We start from the raw sequence: 22,767 nt of genomic DNA, 5'->3' as shown, positions 1-22,767 counted from the left end.
GGAAGCCTGCACAAGAACTTCCATTAGAGCAATGGAAAATAGACTTTAGGGTAGGGTTCCCAGACATCCCTGGTTCCCGGGGACAGTCCCCGGATTTGCAAATCTGTCCCCGGGAAACATGGCAGTGACAACCTCAGCAGCCTGGAGTCAGCCTGGTAGTGCAGTTGGCTCTGGCTGGCTTCAGGAGCAGCTCGCTGCTGTTGGGTCTGCCATTTTTCCTCTCTGGAAGTCCCCATATGATGTGTCTTGTGTGCAACACATCATATGAGGACTTCTGGCAAGGAAAAATGGCAGGCGACCCGGCAGCAAGCAGCAAGCAGCTCCTGAAGCCAGCCAGAGCCAACTGTGCTACCAGGCTGGCTCAGGGCTGCTGACTGCCGCTGCTGCCGCCATTGCCGAAAGGGAACCGGGGACATCCAGTTGTACAGATCTCCTGCCCCCTTCCCCCTTTGTTTTGACTGATTGGGGGTGGCTCAGGAGTTGCGGGCGGTGTGCCGTTGCCCAGTTTTTAAAAAATTGTGCACATTTATGTTTCACAGGGTGCGTAAGAAGGGCTTTGCAGCTTTATACAATATGCATGTGTGCTTGGGCCCAGGGTCTTTTGCCTCAACATCCCCACTACTGACCCCCTGTTGCTACTCAACTTCAAAATAAAAATAAAAAAGTGTCCCTGGATTCATTAAAAAAAATCTGGTAACCATACTTTAGGGGGGAACTAGGAAACGCCCCCCCCCCCCCGAACAGTGAACAGGGGGGGGGCATCATTCCATCTGGCAAGCTAAAAAGCTTGCATTTCTGGAACAACCACCATAGCACCTCTTTGAACTCCCTAGATTTAATATAAGCATAAAATGAATTAGTAGGATGCCAACAGCACAGGAGAAATTGATACAGCACCTTTCCGAATGCAATGGCAAAAAGTTAACCGACAGGACACAATCTGGAAACAAAATGGCTCTACTCATGAAGGATGAGAGGTACAACAACTGCCATTGTGGAAACAAAATGAGACTTTGGCCCAGATAAATAGTGAAGCTCTTTCATGAAATGCTCAATCCGTCAACCAGTAGCCACATTCCCTGCAAGAGACACAAATATCTGCCAAGCTCTCCTGGTCTGAATGCAGACTCCATGCTTCAGAACCACAGAGATGATTTTTCACACACAGCAGAATCTGTTTCGTGCCTGCCGTGCGCTACGTGTGGATAGATTTGTTTACTACAAGATAGGATGCAAATGCCAAAGATAAACTGCATATAGGCGATTGGGAATAAAGGTTTTTTACATTCACCGCCGGCCAGTTGAAGGAAATGCAGGAAGCCTCACCTGTGGCAACATCTTGAGATCTCAACTCCTTGAGTCTGAATTCGCCACTAGGCCCGTTGCATTTCCAGGCATGTTCTTTACCTCTCTTTTTTATATATTTTTTTAATTGGTTTTCCAAATTATTACAGATCAGACCAAATTACTTTAAAACCATTTCTTTTTTAAAAAACCAGGTTTCCCGCTTCCGCTTCATCTCTTCTTTAATATCCACTTGATCCTTCACTTGATGTTAGTCCATTATCACAGCTGACCATTATTCTCTCCTTACATACAGTGCCTCTGTTACTTCTCATCAATATAAAATCCATTTCACATGTGTAGTCCCTCATAAATGTTGTTCTCAGTCTTCGTGTGTTTGCTCTTTACCTCTCTCTCTCTTTCTTTTTTTTTTTTTTTAAAAATAATATTTATTAACTTTTCCATTTTAACAATCCAGTAAAAACCACATCAAAACATTCCAAATTATAATACAATCAAAAAAGCCAAATATTCATGCCAAATTATAAATCTTTGGGTGATTTCCCATACTCTGAAGTTCGGGGAGTGATGATCTAATATTGTACTGCATTCCTTAATTAGCCCAAACAGTCCCAATAAAAAAATTCCAATGTTGATCCTTCATTTATTTTTAACAGCCTCTGAATTTGTTTAGCAAGCGGGTTAGGCCTTTGTAGTTCTGTGTGAAATATTTTAATTTTCTCCTTCTTAATTTTCCTTCTGTAATCCAAAGTTCTCATCCACTTTCGCTTTCTGCGCAGAAAGGCAATTCTCAGTGTGTCACATCCAAGACAAAGGGAGATCTAGCCTTCCGCCATTAGCACCAGGCAGATATTCAAAATTCCCTTCTGTGATCTTGTTCCAGCTCTTTACCACTCTTGATCCACTGACAGATCCTGTAAAGGGGAGTAACTATCTCAAGATGCCTTCACACCAGCTTGCCTATCGATTGTTACTGTACAGGAGGAATGGGGAAACCCCAACGTACAGGTCTAGCTAGGCTTGTCAGGCACCTTCAGTTGGCCCACGAGGCCATTTTGTCCGTGTCACAGCCACCTGCTCAACACCTGACATCATATATGACACTGATGGTACCAGGAAAGCCCCTTTCAAAGATGTGGGATGGCTTCTTGTGATCCAACCACGTCTTCAGAAGGTCCTCTCAAGGTGCTTCTAACTGGACTTCAGATCTTCAAAGTGGCTTCTGAAGATCCCTGTGGGCAAAAAAAGGCTTCCTGACATCATTGTGACATCAGGAGATGGATAGGTCCACCCAACTGTCTAACACAGCCCATGAAGGGTGAGTGAGAGAAAAACCAGTCCCACCAGGCTTGGAAAGTTCTCCACTCCTGCTCTACAGATCATACAGCTGAATGTGTGCAACGACTGCACTGAAACAATGTATTTTGTAGGGACAACAGGAGGTGTGAATACTCTCAGGGCTGCAAGATGTGCAACAGCTCATTTGTACATACAGTCGTACCTTGGTTCTCGAACAGAATCCATTCTGGAAGTCCGTTAACTCCTGAAAAAGTTCGAAAACCAATTGGCTGCAGGAGCTTCCTGCACACAATCGGAAGCCACGGAAGCCGCGTCAAACGTTCGGCTTCCAAAAAAAGTTCTCGAACTGGAACACTTGCTTCTGGGTTTGCAGTGTTCAGGAGCCAAAACGTTCAAGTCACAAGGAATTTTTGAACCAAGGTATGACATTTCATGTTTATCACCAGAGGTTGCAGTAATGAAGGAATGATTAGCATGTATTAACCAACCTAGCAGTTCGAAAGCACGTCAAAGTGCAAGTAGATAAATAGGTACCGCTCCGGCGGGAAGGTAAACGGCGTTTCCGTGTCCTGCTCTGGTTCGCCAGAAGCAGCTTAGTCATGCTGGCCACATGACCCGGAAGCTGTACGCCGGCCAAGCTGTACTCCCTCGGCTAATAAAGCGAGATGAGCGCCGCAACCCCAGAGTCGGTCACGACTGGACTTAATAGTCAGGGGGGTATACTTTTGGAGGATTAATTCAATGGCATTTTTAAAGAAAATTCTGGAATAGAAGGTCTTTGCAAATGCCAAATTTTGCTTGAACGTGGGGACTAAATGTTCAGATTTCCTTGCATATCACTTATTGCTGTCACCTCAAGGTTAGTCAAACATTTTGGCAAGGCAGTTGGGAAGATGACATTTTAGAAAAAAACACACACAAAGTGGTGTGTTAAATTACATTCAGACAGAACTCTTGCGCAGTTCTTGGGCATTTTATGCAAGGTTGAAGGGTTCTGTTGTTAGGATTTATCTCATTTCTTTAGAAAATACCGCTGAGGATAGCAGCTGGATGAAGGTGCTGTTGCAATCCCAGATTACAATTGGGCTGCTTCTAGACATGATTGATTGCAACCTACACCTTGTTCAATTTCCATGAATCCTTGTAATGAGAAACTGTAAGACAACCAAGAGGAACTTGAAAGTGCTTCTTTCAAAGCCAAAGAGTTGGAGGGAAAGTTGTTTACTTAAAAGGTGACCTGCAGCGTAAGAGAATGAACACCTGGACTTTTCATTGATTGTGGTGGGAACTGCAGGTGCAGAACCTGAGCTCAATCTACTGGGAACTTCTCTATGCACAACCCCACTGAATTCAGTTTGTTTTCTTTGATCCCTGTTTTCCAGTTCTACTTTACTCAAATTAGATTCCTTAAACTGCATTTGGGACACGGGTGGCGCTGTGGGTTAAACCACAGAGCCTAGGACTTGCCAATCAGAAGGTCGGCGGTTTGAATCCCCACGACGGGGTGAGCTCCCGTTGCTCGGTCCCTGCTCCTGCCAACCTAGCAGTTCAAAAGCATGTCAAAGTGCAAGTAGATAAATAGGTACCGCTCAAGAGGGAAGGTAAACGGCGTTTCCATGTGCTGCTGTGGTTCGCCAAAAGTGGCTTAGTCATGCTGGCCACATGACCCAGAAGCTGTGCGCCGGCTCCCTTGGCCTATAGAGCAAGATGAGCGCCGCAAACCCAGAGTCGGCCACGACTGGACCTAATGGTCAGGGGTCCCTTTACCTTTTAAATAGCATTTGGCCAAGCCATCCTTCTACAGTGGCACCTTGGTTGTCGAATGGCTTGGCTCCCAAACAAATCGGCTCCCGAACGACGCAAACCCGGAAGTAAGTGTTCCGGTTTGCGAACATTTTTTTTGGAAGCCGAACATCTGACATGGCTTCTGTAGCTTCCGATTGAGTGCCAGAAGCTCCTGCAGCCAATCGAAAGCCGCACCTTGGTTTATGAATGGTTCTGGGAGTCAAATGGACTCTTGGAATGGATTAAGTTTGACAACTAAGGTACCACTGTATACATGAACACAGGGATAGCGAAATGGCATTCCTTGCCCATCAAATTCTTTTTTTCTGAAACAAGAAAATAAGACAGGAAGCCAAAGTGTGGGATTAAGGTAGCATCTAAATTTGGACCTCACATTAGTGTCACAATGGCATCTGGCTAAGTTCAGGTGCCCAATACAGTAGTACCTCGGGTTACATATGCTTCAGGTTACATACGCTTCAGGTTACAGACTCCACTAACCCAGAAATAGTGCTTCAGGTTAAGAACTTTGCTTCAGGATGAGAACAGAAATTGTGATGCGGCGGTGCGGCAACAGCAGGAGGCCCCATTAGCTAAAGTGGTGCTTCAGGTTAAGAACAGTTTCAGGTTAAGTACGGACCTCCGGAACGAATTATGTACTTAACCCGAGGTACCACTGTATTGCAAGACTGGATATGACTAAAATAAATAAATAGAAGTACACCACCACCCCACAAATATATTACTGGAAAATCTTCACTATACACAGAACACAACTGAATACATTACATGTTATTTTACCCTCTGGTATAAATTAAGATGTATGATATTAAGCATCAGCAGTTACTGAAAATGGCATATGCATACATCCTAATATAGCATGCACTAATTTTTCCTAGACATGTTTCTGTTCTAAATGTAGTTTCCAGGCTGTGTTTCAGAAAAGTGCACTGTCAACCTACTCTACAGAGGAAAAAGTCAAGCCAGCAGATCCATTCATGGAGGCAAAGGCTGCACAATGATCTCGATAAAGTGCTGAATGGGCTTTTTGATGCAGACATATGGTAGGTGCTAGCAAGCTGTGAAAGACTCCTGTCTGGGGCGGAATGCCACTGGTGCATATGTGGAGGTGACTATGCACAGAAACAAATTAAAGCTATAGAAAATGTTAGTGGGGAGAGATCTGTTAAGTGGATGGCTATTAACAACAGAGGCAAACAGCAGAATTATTATCCATGCTCCGGTGACCCTAAAATATCACATACTATGGGGTTGTTTTTTCTCTCTCCACAAAGCCCTGCAGAAATGCATTTCTGTAAGTACGCAGTTTAAATGGGAAGATTCATCTGAAAGTTGCACGAGCCTGCTACAGTCTGAAACACTTGAGATAGACAAGGATTAGGATAATTCTCCCATCTCCTTAATAAATTGGCAGTAATGTTTACTCGTCAATCCTAGGGATATGGGTGGCGCTGTGGTCTAAACCACTGAGCCTCTCGGGCTTGCCAATTGGAAGGTCAGCCATTTGAATCTACGCGACGGGGTGAGCTCCCGTTGCTCTGTCCCAGCTCCTGCCCACCTAGCAGTTTGAAAGCACACCAGTGCAAGTAGATAAATGGGTACCGCTGTGGTGGGAAGGTAAACAGCATTTCCGTGCACTCTGGTTTCCATCACGGTGTCCAGTTGCGCCAGAAGTGGCTTAATCCTGCAGGCCACATGACCCGGAAAGCTGCCTCGGCCTGAAAGCGAGATGAGCGCTGCAACCCCATAGTCGCCTTTGACTGGACTTAACCGTGCAGGGGTCCTTCACCTTTTACCTTTACCCATCAATCCAGCTATCCAACTGTCTGGGATGTCACCTTTTTTCATGACATATGACAATGACAAAAACATCGGGATTGGAAATATGAATGGCTTCGTAAATCTTTCTAATCATCCTGATTCTGAAATGGCAGTGACTTGGAGAGGATCTGCAAAGAGGAGTGGGACAAAATACCTCCTGAGATGTGTGCAAACCTGGTGGCCACCTACAAGAAATGTCTGACCTCTGTAATTGCCAACAAGGCTTTTGCCACCAAGTACTAAGACATTTTTTTTGCAAAGGGATCAAATACTTATTTCACTCATTATAATGCACAACAAAGGGGACGCAGGTGGCGCTGTGGGTTAAAGCCTCAGCGCCTAGGACTTGCTGATCGAAAGGTCGGCGGTTCGAATCCCTGCGGCGGGGTGCGCTCCCGTCGTTCGGTCCCAGCGCCTGCCAACCTAGCAGTTCAAAAGCACCTCCGGGTGCAAGTAGATAAATAGGGACCGCTTACCAGCGGGAAGGTAAACGGCGTTTCCGTGTGCGGCTCTGGCTCTCCAGAGCAGCGATGTCACGCTGGCCACATGACCCGGAAGTGTCTCCGGACAGCGCTGGCCCCTGGCCTCTTAAGTGAGATGGACGCACAACCCCAGAGTCTGTCAAGACTGGCCCGTACGGGCAGGGGTACCTTTACCTTTACTTTAATGCACAACAATCTCTGACTTTTGTCTTCTGGGTTTCTGGGGGGGTTTCCTGTTGTTATTCTGTCTCTCACAGCTACAGTAAACCTACCATTAAAATTATGGACTGGTCATTTCTTCATCAGAGGCCAAACGGGCAAATTTAGCAGGGGATCAAATACTTTCCCCCCCCCTCACTGTATACTACCAGATCTTAATTTATACTCACATATATCAGTATATAGTCTTGAGCCTCTCTTGTTTTGTACAAAAGAAATAAATAGTTCATAGAACCATAGAATTGTAAAGCTGGAAGGGATCATGAGGATCATCTAGTCCAGTTTTGGGTCTCCAGCTGTTTTTGGACTACAGTTCCCATCATCCCTGACCACTGGTCCTGCTAGTTAGGGATGATGGGAGTTGTAGTCCAAAAACAGCTGGAGACCCAAGGTTGGGGAACACCGATCTAGTCCACCCTCCTGCAATGCAGGAATCTTTTGCCCAGTGTGGGGCACAAACCCCCAACCCTAAGATTAAAGAGTTTTAATTTTACACAGCTAACGAGAATGAACACTGAGCACTTCTTAAAGAAAAGTGTGCCATTTTTGTACAGGCACTTTTCAGAACAGAAGCAAATGTCAAGCAATCATTTGCCTTAGGTGGATTAAATGGGAACTCTTGACCTTCTCTGGATGAGCAATTAGCATATAGTGAACACATCTCATAAGACTCTGCACATATTCTAGCTAGCCTGAAGATCTAAGTGCAATTTCCAACACTCAGTCATTTAAATCCTTGGGGAATTTTAAATTCATCAGCTATTTAAATAGGAATGGATCCGCAGCTAGAGCTTGAATATTTGGGTTTATCAGTCCTACCCTAACCATGTTGATTCAGAAATAAGTGTCACTGACTTTAATAAGACTTTGGCCTAGCTATATTTGCGTAGGATTACAGATGTACACACCTCGATCCTAAAATGCTGAGATGTTAAACCACCATGTTCAATCAAAGGCACTCCCAAAGTAAGTGTGCATAGCATGTCAATCCTATCCAAAATAATTTGGGGAGCAGATTCCATGCACTTAGTGGAATTTATTTCCAAGGAAACGTATACAAAATCTAAATCTTCACCAGTGAAAATCAGCAATGTTTAAGGGACAAAGTAGGCTCAGGCTGAACACACAAGCTGGATAACTTTGTAGATTTGGCTGTAAACATACGAGATCAGTACAGAGTCTTCCAGCAGACTGCAACAGCAAATGTTTAGCCTATCAGATATAAGGGGGAAGGTTATAAAGGACATGGGATGACCACCATGGGCAACAGAAGCCATTTTAAAAGGTCACAGGATGTTTTCAGCTCATGTTAAAAGAAATCCACATCCTAGAATCAATACGCAGGCTTTATCGTAAATTGGTTTACTTCATCACAGGCAAGAAGACACTAAAGTCATTGTTTTGTACCAGCTGCCAGGAAATATGCAAGACAAAGAGTAGGATTTGGGAGATTTAAAAATGTCAAATTACAGTAATTGGATAAATATACACATCTTAATCTGGACTTTGAAAGCTGTCGGGCTTTTTCTAAAAGAGTACGTGGCAAGAACGCTCAATGGAAGTTCATAATGAGAACACATAACAGCGTGTGTGCGTGAGCAAACTGGAAACCTAAGATTGGTGCAGGAGTAGATGGCGTGGGAGGTAGCCAGATTAGGAGTTTTTATGCCACAGCCGCACCTGAGCTACATATATTGCACCAAAAAATTGTTTTTGGGGTGCTAGCAACCATTTTTAAGTTACCACTCAGCTGAGGTATATAGGATATAGCTACAAGGCCTCATGTAGATCTCCTGTTGGTACAGGGATCATTATTAAAGGTAAAGGGACCCCTGACCATTAGGTCCAGTCGTGGCCGACTCTGGGATTGTGGCGCTCATCTCGCTTTACTGGCCGAGGGAGCCAGCGTACAGCTTCCGGGTCATGTGGCCAGCGGGACTAAGTCGCTTCTGGCGAACCAGAGCAGCGCACGGAAACGCCGTTTACCTTCCCGCCGGAGCGGTACCTATTTATCTACTTGCACTTTGCTGAGCTTTCGAACTGCTAGGTTGGCAGTAGCTGGGACCGAGCAATGGGAGCTCACCCCGTCACGGGGATTCGAACCGCCGAGCTTCTGATCGGCAAGTCCTAGGCTCTGTGGTTTAACCCACAGCGCCACCCGCGTCCTATGGGATCATTATTACCAGACCCTAAACATAGCAAGGTAAATGGCGTTTCCGTGCACTGCTCTGGTGCACCAGAAGTGGTTTAGTTATGCTGGGCACTTGACTCGGAAGCTGTCTGTGGACAAACACCAGCTCCCTTGGCCTATAGAGCGAGATGAGTGTGTAACCCAAGTCATCTGCGACTGGACCTAACGGTCAGGGGTACCTTTACCTTTACTATTTACACACAGAGTGGAGCCCTTTCAGCATTTCCAAGCTGTTTATTCTAGCTGGACATCATCATTTTTATTCTGTCCTAATGTCTCTCACTGCTCTCGTTTCTTACTCTTTGAAATGAGCTTTTAAAAGAAAAAGATAAATCTTTCAGCCCTGCCTTTAACCACCTCAGGAGAATGTAATGAAGTTGTCCCCTGTTTGGCTTCAGCAGGGTGGATTGCCAGCTCTTGCCTCCGTTAGCCCTTAAAGCCAATGGGCCATTTCGTCTCACTGATTACATGCCGAAAACCCCTTTTCCCTTCTAGCCTTGACAGTGATCTCTTTGTGAACTGTGTCGGAGAGCATCTGGCCTTCTGCTGTGGTAACAGGATACCAAACTCCTGCTTCACTGAACAGTGGGGGGGCTGGGATGTACAAAAGGGAGGACGGAACGGAAGTCGGTTCAAAGCTTTACATGGAAAAACAGTCAGATGAGCTTCATATTTCAGTACAAGGCTTCAGAAAGCTTTCAATTACCAAGCAAGCTCATCTTAATCCTTTCATGCTTGAAGCTGATTGCCCATCCCCCAGCAACAGCTTCCCAGCTGCCAAGTGACTGGTTAAAAAGAGAGAGAGAAGAAAGTAACAAGTCCTAATCAATGATATTTATTGCAGGGCTCAAGACGCAAAGTTCAGTAGGAGCATCAAAGGATGGCTTGCATGTATTTTTATATTGCACGTTAACTTTTATTTTACTATAGCATTCCCTGCATTTTCTTTTAAAGCACATGTTCAATATGTGCGCAACTGTGTGGACGTGTAACACGCCAACCCAGAAATGTCATAAAGATGTCACTGAAATGCCACTAAAAGGGCAGAACGGGGGCAGGGCGTTTGCAGGCTTTTTCAACGGGTTCCATTATACGCGGTTTTACTGATGCGTGCGGTGCCTCAGAACATAACCCTCGCACACCAACGCCGGGTATAGGGCTCCACCCCCTCAATATTTTGAACCAGGGGGCCCAGCCCCCCAATATTTAGGGGGGCGACATCCCCCGCCACCACCCTCCAGGTGCCTCACCCCCCACCCGGAAGGGAACAAGTAAGGGGGAAGAAGAAGAAGAAGAATAAGAGGAGGAGGAGTTTGGATTTGATATCCCGCTTTATCACTACCCGAAGGAGTCTCAAAGCGGCTAACAATCTCGTTTCCCTTCCTCCCCCACAACAAATACTCTGTGAGGTGAGTGGGGCTGAGACACTTCAAAGAAGTGTGACTAGCCCAAGGTCACCCAGCAGCTGCATGTGGAGGAGCGGAGACGTGAACCTGGTTCCACAGATTACGAATCTAATGCTCTTAACCACTACACCACACTGGCTCTCTGTGTGTACTGTCCCCCAGAGCATGCCCAGCGGCATGTCCCACTGGGTGGGACATGTCACATGACATCACATGGTGTGTCACACGATGCTTCCCCCTCCAATGTGGGGGGGGGGACAAGTTGTCACCCCTGCCCTCGCAAAAATGGGGAGCTGCCTGTATATAGTCCTTTATGATCTGGTAAGAGATAACACGATTCTTTGTTACAAGAACACAGTAGTAACTTATAAAGTAACCCATGACTCTATTTTTAAATTTATGTGCACCTGAGCACTGGAAATAAAAATATCGACCTGGAAATTCATGCCCAAATTCCTTATATTACTGACACCCAGAGAATAATCCAGAAACCATTCACTCTTTACTTTCTACTAAAGTCTGTGGGTATACTCAAAAATAAACCCTTTCTAGTCTTCCGATCCATGTCACTGAGTTTAATCTTCTAGAAGTTCTCCTATGCTTTCCACAAGAAGCAAAGGTGCAGAAATGGGCTGTCCATTTCATATAGGACTCTATGATAACACACGTTTCTGTCACGTATGTATACAGTGTGTTTTACTCCTTCATATTATGTTTAAGCAGTTCTAAGATAACAGAAGAGAAAAAGGAGAAATGGCATTTATCGGATCAATGAATGACCAAATTTTGTCATGATGGAGCTTCTCCAAGTCAGGAAAATCACTAGTTTCCCCACATATTATTAAGACAAAGCAAATTTGCCTGCAACACCTATTCGCTCCTTCATTCATGAATGGATCTGCAGTTATATTTTTGAAAATACGGGAGTCATTCCACATGTGCAAACTTAGCTAAATGTAACAGCTTGAATTAAAGACAAAAATATAAAATCTGGTATGGAATTCTGGGCACGGAAAGAACTGCCAGCTAACAAACTAACTTACAGATCTGTCCTTGGTCTAACAGGGATGAGAACCTGTGGACCTTCAACTCTCATAATCTGACAACTATTATTATTATTATTATTATTATTATTATTATTATTATTAATAATAATATTAATATACTACCCTATACCAGGGGTCCCACTACAGGTTCCCATCCCTGGACTAACACCCTCAGCTTAATGACACTGTGATCCTCTTGTGCAGAAAATATAGGGTAACTCTTATCTATTAGTGTGTTTGAAAGTTTAAAAGCTGGCATTGGTTCATCCAGCTCAGTACGGTGACTGGCAGCAGAATTTTAGGTGGGTGTCTTTTCTACTTGGAGATGCCAGGAATGGAAATTGAGACCTGGTGCAGGAATTCCACACAAGGAAGGACATGAAGTCAATTTTATTACTAGTGTGGCCAAATGTAACATCAAATGAAGGTTTGAGCCTGTTTTAAAAGTCTGTTTTGCAGGGTAGCTGTCAGGTGTCAGGGAATCCTCTCCTCTCCCATGGTAGGCTGCCAGGAATAGATAGACAAGAAAGGCTCTTACCAATGTCTTTTATTCAATATTCACAGAGAGAGGCTTGGAAATGCAGCCTCTTGGAGTAATGGCATTTCTCTGAGTAATCTCCCCCCCCCCCTTCTCTCCTCAATCACCAACAGCAGGCATAGGCAAACTCGGCCCTCCAGATGTTTTGGGACTACAACACCCATCATCCCTAGCCAACAGGGCCAGTGGTCAGGGATGATGGGCGTTGTAGTCCCAAAACATCTGGAGGGCCGAGTTTGCCTATGCCTGGTCAACAGCATCACACACCTTACGGTGGCCACTTACGGCTGTTTGCTCTCCTACTTTCAGGTTCTGGGAGAAGAGGGATCTGGAATGCTTTCTAGTAATAATGTGTTAGCCAGCTGCCCCTCAGGCTCTGCCTCCTCCTTCTCTCCCATTATTTCCCAACTTTGCCCCTCATCTACCTCTGAGCATTAACCTCCCGCAAACCACTGTTGTAAATCTATACTGTCTTCCTCTTCTCTGGAAGGTTGAGGAGGCGGAGGCAGTCTGCAACATTCCTGCTCCTATCCAGTCCCTGACAGTAGCACAGTCCACACTTCGCTGGTTGGGAGGAAAGGCAAACCATGATATTCCTCAAACCAGGAATGGAAGCAGGCAATTGCCATGCATAAAAGTCCAACAAGAAGGAGAGAGAATGTGTGCATCTGAGGCTCATCCCAGTCTCATGAACATGATGCTAGACCATAGTTTAGTGGTTGCTTCTGGAGCAAATCAGTGCTTTCTTGGGTCCAGCTGGGTGGAAAGAAGAGAGTTAAAATTCTACACGAGTCTGATACATGAGAATAAAATATTATTAAAAAGTGGAAAAGTGCTGCACTATATTTTGCCTAGTGAACTGCAACTTCCTTTGGAAGACCGAGCTTTGCAGCATTCCATAGCAGGAGATAAGGCATGCACCGTCAGCGATGCACATTGCAAATGTGGGTTTTTTGTTTGTTTTTGTTGTTGCAGTAAAATATAAACTGGTCCGCCTTCAGAATGCCTATTCACTATATCACGTCCGTTACATTTTTATGCCTGATCTTGTGAGAACAGAATCTCTGCTATTTGGTTAAAACTTCTGCTGCCTGCAGGAAGCAAGCCTCTTTTATATTGCTCATACAATTCTTATCTATAGCACTGTGGTCTTTTAACAGGAAAAAGAAATGAGAAAAATCTAATCTCTCCCACTAGGGCCAAAAAAGAAAAGAAAAAGATGCCCCTTATCAAAAGGAAGATCAAAACATCACGCAAAGCCTGGCATCTGAATTTTCATTTTCCTGGTTCCATTTCCTCACAATTATAAAGTATGCAGCTGACCTCATAAACTCCGCTCTAGGATTATTGTTCCATGCGGGAAAAGATCTTAGGCTAGACTGTGAAATAATAAGAGAGGACCTATAATGACTGGCCTATGTTTAAAAAGCTATGCTCTAGGTTTACTCTGAAAAAAGGTAGCACAAGTACGTTGTGGTAAGATAAAAATAGAAAGGAAACTGTAAACTAGGAGTAGGCAAACTAAGGCCCAGGGGCCGGATCCGGCCCAATCACCTTCTAAATCCTGCCCGCGGACGGTCCAGGAATCAGTGTGTTTTTACATGAGTAGAATGTGTCCTTTTATTTAAAATGCATCTCTGGGTTATTTGTGGGGCATAGGAATTTGTCCATCCCCCCCAAAAAAAGATAGTCCGGCCCCCACAAGGTCTGAGGGACAGTGGACCGGCCCCTTGCTGACCCCTGCTGTAAACTGAAGCCTTCAAGCCCACCTGCTTTGCGCAATGAATGAGGCATAAGGCTAATGTAAAGTCAAGGCTGATTCTGGCACAAATCCATGTTCTCCACAAAGCAAAACAAAAAAAGCTACGAGAGACTGGAGGATTAAGCATGTCACAGAAGTCGTCTTGTCCAACAGCTCATTGAAAGCTGTACCCAACAGAAACGTGTCTACTCTCTAATTTCATCAGTCATATAAAGTATAATAGAACTCAACAGTGCAGGGCTACCATCCATGAAGAATGATGGCGGGATACTTTTGGGCAGCCAGGCTGACTCCTTAGTTTTTACACTAGTGAGGGGAGGAAGTTTACTTTGGAAGAAATACTGGTACAAACAGTGAAGCTACAGGCTTGGGGCGAGGGTCTGGAGGAGGGGGTCGGCAACCTAAGGCCCATGGACCACAAGAGGCTCATGGGGGTTGTTTAACTGGCCCATGGACCCCTGCCTGGTCGGCTCCCGTGCGCTGCGCTAAACCGGCGTGGAGCAGAGCGGGGACCGCCTTCCACGACGCTGGCCGGCTTCCCATTGGCTGCAGGAAGCTGCTGCAGCCAATGGGAAGCTGCACACACCTCCTCCGTGCCAGAAGGAGCACCGGAAATAGCGTTTGCGCGCACAAACACTCCAGCCCACCGCGGCATCTGCAGGAACATGAACCGTCCCAAGCCACAAAAACTTTGCTGACCTCTGGTCTGTCCATAGGCTGGGCTAGGATCAACACTTTGCTGCCAGGTTGCAGTGTGCATGCTCAGCTCCCACATCCACCAAGGGTCATTTAGTAGGGCAATGTCAGCCTTCAGGGAATCTGATCCCTCCCACGGTGGCAGCCAAGAAGCAGATAAACCAAAAAACAGTTCTTACCAAGTACCGTATTTTTCGCTCCATAAGACACACTTTTTTCTTCCTAAAAAGTATGGGGAAATGTGTGTGCGTCTTATGGAGCGAATGCAGGCTGTGCATTCCCATCCTTACGGAGCTCCTTCCGTCCCTCATCCTGATTCGCTGGGAAGCCAGCAGACCAAGAGGCGCTGCACAGCTCTCCCTCTTGCTGTGCTGGCTTCAGAGATAGCTGTGCAGCTTGCTCTGGCTTTTCAGGGAGGTGGGAAAAGGGACGGAGGGCAGCCTGTCAGTTCCTTCTCCCACCTCCCGGAAAAGCCAGCAAGAGCCACTCTATCTTGAAAGAGCCGCGCTGAGCGAGCGTGTCTGTGGCTCTTGCTGGCTTTTCTTGTTTCCCTCCTCTAAAAACTAGGTGCATTTTATGGTCGGGTGTGTCTTATAGAGCGAAAAATATGGTAATTTATTCACTATTCACAGAGAGACGAAGGAATGCAGCCTCCCCTAGATAATGGCGTTGCTCCGAGTAAGGTCCCACTCCCTCCCTCTCTCCTATTCTACATCCTCCTTGCATCAGCTGAACTGAGGTTTCTGCCCTTGAGTTTCCATTCTACTACTCTCAATGAACTTCTGGTCCTGGGAGAGGGGGGGTCAGGACACTGAGTCTGTCAGCTGTCTCTCCCCTGTGCTTCTTCCTGCTGTTCCTCTTCCAATATTTCCCAGCTTCTCCCTCTGCAGCCTCCGAACTATGTCCTTCTGCAAACCACTGTTCTAAATCTATACCGTGGTACCTCTGGTTAACAACTTAATTCGTTCCGGAGGTCCGTTCTTAACCTGAAACTGTTCTTAACCTGAGGTACCACTTTAGCTAATGGGGCCTCCTGCTGCCGCCGCACAATTTCTGTTCTCATCCTGAAGCAAAGTTCTTAACCTGAGGTATTACTTCCAGGTTGTCAGAGTCTGTAACCTGAAGCGTCTGTAACCTGAGGTACCACTGTACTGGTCTCTGGAAGGTCCAAGAGGAGGGGGGGGCGGTCTTCACCATTCTTCCTCAATCTAGTCCCTGACAGGCAATGGAGTACAGTCGTACCTCAGAAGTCAAATGGAATCTGTTCCGGAAGTCTGTTCCGACTGCCAAAGCGTTCGACTTCCAATTGCGGCTTCGGATTGCCTGCAGGAAGCTCCTGCAGCCAATCCGAAGCTGCGGAAGCCCTGTCAGACATTCGGCTTCCAAAAGAACATTCACAAACCAGAACAGTCACTTCCGGGTTTCAATTGTTCAGGAGCCAAAACGTCCGAGTTTCGGGGCATTCAACAACCAAGGTATGACTGTACACTCAGCCTGTGGCTAGGAAGCCGCTGCATGTAGCAGTTGACATGTCCAGAGGATGCAGGAAAGGTGCTCCCCTATATTTATGATGAAAAAACTCACCTGCCCTCACTTATGGATTGTCTCTTGATTTGCAGATCTTATGTTGTATTTCAAGAAATATAACCATTCCACCAATATGCCAGCTCTTAAGTCGTAGAATCATAGATTGTAGAGTTCTACAGAACTACGAGGCTCATTTAGTGCAAGCCTGGCAATGCAGGAAATTTTGCCCAACATGAGATTAAGAGTCTCATGCTCTACCAACTTCTTCAGGGGATAATAGAAAAAATGCCCATTTGGGGAGGAAATCTCATACTGTATATCAGTTCAGTGGCTTTACTGTTTGCATATGTTCCTGTTAACTGTACTTTGATATTTTATATGCTTCCAGTTTCTAATGAAGCCTTAGTTCACTGGCTTTCTACAAAGTAACAATCTCTTACATCTAGAACATATTTTTTATTTAAATCAGAACGGGGGTCAGCAAACTTTTCCAGCAGGGGGCTCCAGACCTTGTGGAGGACCAGAGTACATTTTGAAAAAAATAAAATGAACAAATTCCTATGCCCCACAAATAACCCAGAGATGCATTTTAAATAAAAGCACACATTCTACTAATGTAAAAACATGCTGATTCCCAGACTGTATGCGGGCCGCATTTAGAAGGTGATTGGGCCAGATCCGGCCCCCGGGTCTTAGTTTGCCTACCCATGAATTAGAACTTTGTTACTGCAAATCTTGCAATACCAGTCAAATGTTTACTGGGAAGGATAACTGAAAATTCCGCAACCATAAAATAGTTACTAGTATTGTGAATTTTGTTTTCCTGAATTTGGTTACTACTGCTCCTTTGTTTTTCCCTCCATTGAGCAAACGAACACAAACACAGATTTCGTCTGCTTTTTTTCCTTTGGTCAGGGGGAATGTTCATTTCTCCATAGGATGTTAAAAAGCAAAGCTTCTCCAGCTCTGGAAGGGTTAACGTTCAATTTCAACTTCCCCAGTCACTATTAATTCTCAAGAAATGTCACATTCCATTTGTGCAAAGAACATATTCAATCCCAAAGGTGAAATTGCAATAAACTGGGCCCTAAAATCTATTTATTTACTCAATGCTATCTTGTGACCATTTCTTTATCTTAGTAGACTTAAAGTCCCCCCCTGCCCCCCCCCAAAAAAGTTGCAAAGTTGCATTTACTGATAATAAAAAATGTTGATTTGGGGCTTCTGCTGTATAAGACGCCTGTTCAAGATGCCACTGTCTTGTTAGCCAAACTTAGCTGCTTAACTGGAATCTAAAGCTCCCGCCACAATGACTTTAGGGTACCACAAGACTTTGTCAAATCGAACTAACCATGAAACTCATAACTGCCAGAAAGAAGACTTGGATCAAATTGTCAGTGACCTTCAGACTGCAGTCCTTGGATGGAAGGACCCTTTGGCAAGAGGTTAAAGGGCTCCTGGATTACTAGGCCACCTCCTTGCCAGGAAGAATATCGGGACAAAAAGATGACAGCGTGGCTCAAGCCATCAGTTGGAGACTGAACAGAAGAAGGCAGCTTGATTTCCTGATCCCTGACCGAAAGAATACTCTCCTTCAACTGCCATTTACCCTTGCCTCACAAAATCCGAAGGGAAGAACATTCTGGACTGTCAGGGGCTGCTAAGCTGTGCTGCACGTGCATAGGGACTTCTTTTGCTGTATTACCAATTTTTTGTGGTCGGCATTTACATTTCAAATGGAAATGGTACTTTCCTGTTAATACCCCGCCCATCTGGTTGGGTTTCCCCAGCCACTCTGGGCGGCTCCCAACAGAATATTAAAAACGCGATAAAAAAATCAAACATTGAAAACTTCCCTAAACAAGGCTGCCTTCAGATGTCTTCTAAAAGTCAGATAGTTGTTTATTTCCTTGACATCTGATGGGAGGGCGTTCCACAGGGCAGGCGCCACTACTGAGAAGGCCCCGGTTCCCTGTAACCTTACTTCTTGTAAGTGAGGGAACCGCCAGAGCTAGATGGGCCAAACAGCTCCCTATGAAGCAAGGCTCCACTGTTGTAGACAAGCACCCATGCAGCTTTGTGTGATCAGAATTATGCTGCCCCCACTGTGATTGATAGAAGTTATTTTTATGTTGTCATTTTCTCAACCAACTTTCCATAATTCATTGCATAGCTGACTCTGAATTCTCATCATCATGGCTCCATTTTCAAATTCCTAAAGAAGAAGTGACCTGTAATAATATCATATTTCAGAAGAAAGGAAGAGACTGCGGCTGCAGCCCAGAGAGCAGATTGAAATTTTATGTGCAGTCCAATTTATTTAAAATAATTGTATCCACAACCTGCAAGTCTCAGACCGTAAGTAACCAGAAGAAGAAAAATTGGCTGATGTGACTAATGTTTGGCCAATAAACAAACCAGCGTTAAAACTATAAAGTGGCAATAGAAAAAATCCGTCCATGGGGGTGACTTTTAAAAACATTAATCCTTGATCTACATTTTACAATCTGAAGTAATGTGTTTTTTAAAAAAACAGTGTTCTGTATATCTATGTTTTCCCCCCAAGAGGTCTCCGTTAAAGCAAAGAACAAAATATATGCTGTAAATATTCTCCCCCAAAGTATGCAGAGTCCTACAAAGGAGCCAAACCATTTGTCCTATTGTTCTCACCCATGTTCTTTGCTGAAAAATGAAGGTTTTAATTACGGTTGCCCGCTTGCTGCCCTTCATTCCCCCCGCTTCCTCTTGCTGCCCTTCATTCCCCCCGCTTCTAACCCCAAATGTATAGCTTTTCTTTTGCTTCATCGAAGCTGCAAATCTGTTGTGATCCTGGTGTAAAAACAGACATCATTAAAGCAAAGCTTTGGAGGACATGCCCCGTTTACTGACCTCGACCAGCGGCCTTGGTTTGCGCTCTACTGCAAACCTGAAGTGGCAGAGTTCACAGTAAGTGGTATTTGAAGACGACAGCCAATGCTCCAGGCAGCTGCGATGTATAGTCCCCAGGGTTCCCGTACATTCACAGGGAGAGAGCAAGTCTTCTTGACTGCTGCCTTCGTGGCAAATCCTACACATTGGTCGGTCATTGAAAGGGCTGGAAGACAAGGAAGAGGGGTCGTGGGTTAGTACTGGAATCACAGAGGGGAGGAAATGGGATGATTATAGGGCCCAACCGCATTGCCACGCCAACTCATCACCGCACGATAACAAGCCTTTCCACAGTAACCGCACCATACAATAGTATACAAGGTAGCTCCACTCATTGAAGGGACTCAGTCACATCCCACCCCACATAAGAAGGTGTCACTTATTTTTCTGTGTATTGGATGAGGTTTTTTGACACAAAAATCATGTAAAAAAACTGGGGTCTTCCAATACACGGATAGTGGCATGGGGGGAAGATGCTGCTGCATGCAGGGAGCGATCTAGGGGAGCTGGTTAGTGGCACACAGCTCCCCCCCGATGCTGCTGCATGAGGGAAACACTCGCTAACTGCCCACAGGAAATGATCTAGGGAGTGTTTCCTGCCCGCAGCTGCGTGGGGGGAGAGGCTCAACAACGTTGGGCCATCTCACCTCATCTTCTTAAAATTGAGTCCCCCAAAATAGTGGGGGTGTGTGTGTATCTTATACACGGGGGTATCTAATAGATGGAAAAGTACGGTATCTCCTCCATCTCTACTAGCTAACCTGACCTGGGGTGACATTTTTTCTCACCCACAGATATGGAGAACAACCAACTGCAGAGCAAATTCTGAGACACAAACTATCTAGAGAGGTGTAACATCTTTGGTTCCATAGCATAGTTTCTCCCAGTGTTTTGTTTCTGTGCTGCAATGTACACTGCAATTCAGCCGGGTAACAACAGCAACAACAATTTATTATTTATAACCAGCCCATCTGGCTGGGTTTCCCCAGCTACTCCCCAGCGGCTCCCAATAGAATATTAAAAACACGATCAAACATTAAAAACTTTCCTAAACAGGGTTGCCTTCAGGTGTCTTCTAAAAGTCAGATAGTTGTTTTATCTCATTGACATCCGATGGGAGGACATTCCACAGGGTGGGTGCCACTACCAAGAACGCCCTCTGCCTGGTTCCCTGTAGCTTTACTTCTCGCTGTGAGGGAACCGCCAGAAGGCCCCCAGAGCTGGACCTCAGTGTCCAGGCTGAGGAAGAGAACTCTATTTACACTAGTTGCTGGCACAACTGGTATTGTATCCATTTCTTTTCTCTTGTGCCTTAATGCAGCAGGAAAGGTTGAAGGAGCTGGATATGTTTAGTCTGGAAAAGAGGAGACTGAGAGGAGATATGATAGCCATCTTCGAATATCTCAAGGGCTGTCACATGGAGGAGGGAGCAAGCTTGTTTTCTCCTGCTCCGGAAGGCAGAGCTCAAACCCATGGCTTCTAGTTGCAAGAAAGGAGATTCTGACTAAACATTAGGAAGAACTTTCTGACAGCAAGAGGGGTTTGACAGAGGAACAGTCTCCCTTGGAATGCTGTGGACTTTCCCTCCTTGGAGGTTTTTAGCAGAGGCTGGATGGCCATCTGTCATGGATGCTTTAGCGGAGATTCCTGCCGTGGCTTAGATGACCGTTGGGCTATCTTCCAACTCTACAATTCTATGACTCTAATACAAAACCACATTAGTTAAAACCACAGTTTCTTTATTTTGACCAAACCACAACACTATAGTTTGTTTTTAAGGGATGCAGGTGGCGCTGTGGTCTAAACCACAGAGCCTAGGGATTGCTGATCGGAAGGTCGGCGGTTCAAATCCCCCCAACGGGGTGAGCTCCCGTTGCTCGGTCCCTGCTCCTGCCCACCTAGCTGTTTGAAAGCATGTCAAAGTGCAAGTAGATAAATAGATACCGCTCCAGCGGGAAGGTAAATGGTGTTTCCGTGAGCTTCTCTGGTTCACCAGAAGCAGCTTAGTCATGCTGGCCACATGACTCGGAAGCTGTACGCTGGCTCCCTTGGCCAGTAAAGCGAGATAAGCGCCACAACCCCAGAGTTGTCCGCGACTGGACTTAACACTCAGGGGTCCCTTTACCTTTACCTTTTTATGGTTTGTTTTTAGCCAGGTCTCAAGCTGTAATTTCTTTTGTTTTGGACTTTAAGCTGTAGTTCAACACACTCCCGAAGTGCTGCTTTAATGCTTAAGAGAGAAGGGAGTTTGTGGATACTGTTACATTTGAACCAGGCCAGTGACTTTCCCAAATTATGTTCACTGGGACACAGCAACCTAGGTTGTTTTCTCACCAGCACAGTTAGGCTATAAATGCACTAAAGGCATTGGGACCTTTGTGTCTACCACCCACTGACTGAACAATATATGCACAGCCTGCTCTCCCCTCTATAGCAGTAGCAGAGCGTTTACTGTGCAAACTGTTGCATGCTGTAAAAATGGCAGGGTATACTAAAGTCTTGGGTGGTAAAAGAACACTTCCTAGCTATTACTGTACACAAAACATGAATATTTTAAAAAAGAAAATCCTTTGTTAATGTTCTTTGAGATCAGCGAGGTTATTTGCTCAGATGACTATTTTGCAGTCTGTTTAAGAATTTTTCGCCTCTTTTCCTTGGAAACCATATTCTGCTCCCAAGTTTTAATTTTTAATGGACCATGTATAGCCATTAGTTTTTATACCCATGGTCTTTCTCAGTCTCTCTCGTGTATTCATAGTGTGCAGTTATATGCACTCTACAACTCCTTTTGGCCAGGCTGAACAGGCTAAGCGTTTTCAATCTGTTCTCCATTCCTGGTTATTCATTCTGGTTATTGCACTTGGTGTATGCTCAAGAAGAATTGCCGTATTTTTTGCTCTAAGACTCACTTTTTCCCTCCTAAAAAGTAAGGGGAAATATGTGTGCGTCTTATGGAGCGAATGCAGGCTGCACAGCTATCCCAGATCCCTCTTGCTGCTCTGGCTTCTGAGATTCAGAATATTTATTTTCTTGTTTTCCTCCTCCAAAACTAGGTGCATCTTGTGGCCTGGTGTGTCTTATAGAGCAAAAAATACGGTAACTCAAAATTGCAACAAACATGACCAAAACTGTATTTTCTCTTCCAAGGGAAACCTTAGGTGGTGCCCCTTAAAGACGGGATTAAACATTCACTCTCTGACATTACCTATGTGTCATTTGTCAAGTACAAGGTTTTTATGATGCATGCTCCAGATACAGCCTACTGCGACTATCAGATCTACCGTAGATGGAAACACAAGCTCTCTTGTCGTCTTTAGCAAGTCTACTTTCTGTGGAGATTGCAATTCTATTTCCCGATAGAATTTTGCTGGCTAACATATGATCCCTAGCAGGTATCGATCCCTAACTTCCTTTCTGCTTTCTTCTCATAGCTATCACCTCTCCACTTCCAGGTAGAACCAGTTCCTGTCTCTGCTACTCTCTTCTTCCAAGTACATCGAAAGGTTCAATCTGTACTTCCAGTTTTCTTTTATGCTGGCTGGATTTGGCTTTGCCAAGATCAGGTGCACTGTCTCTTGTTCTTGTTTGGTGGCAAGCAAGGAGTAGGAATAGGAGGGGGAGGGGGGTGGCGCTGTGGGTTAAACCACAGAGCCTAGGACTTGCCAATCAGAAGGTCGGCAGTTTGAATCCCCACAACGGGGTGAGCTCCCTTTGCTCAGTCTCTGCTCCTGCCCACCTAGT

The 22,767-nt window shown here is 45.2% G+C and overlaps 1 protein-coding gene across 2 annotated transcripts in view; it reads right to left on the bottom strand.

Annotated features, from left to right (window-relative positions):
• The window catches only part of MARCHF3 (membrane associated ring-CH-type finger 3), a 166,834-nt gene that overhangs the window by 25,751 nt on the left and 118,316 nt on the right, over positions 1–22,767 (bottom strand). For both annotated transcript variants that reach the window (XM_083702450.1, XM_083702451.1), the window contains one exon: positions 18,988–19,192. In XM_083702450.1, coding sequence (XP_083558576.1) covers positions 18,988–19,192 — 205 coding nt within the window. The remainder of the gene's footprint in view (positions 1–18,987; positions 19,193–22,767) is intronic.

This window comes from Podarcis gaigeae, assembly GCF_964106915.1.
Source record: "Podarcis gaigeae genome assembly, chromosome: 11".
Taxonomy (NCBI): domain Eukaryota; kingdom Metazoa; phylum Chordata; class Lepidosauria; order Squamata; family Lacertidae; genus Podarcis; species Podarcis gaigeae.
Note: the sequence above shows the minus strand (reverse complement) of the source record. Positions and strands in the feature narration are given on the sequence as shown.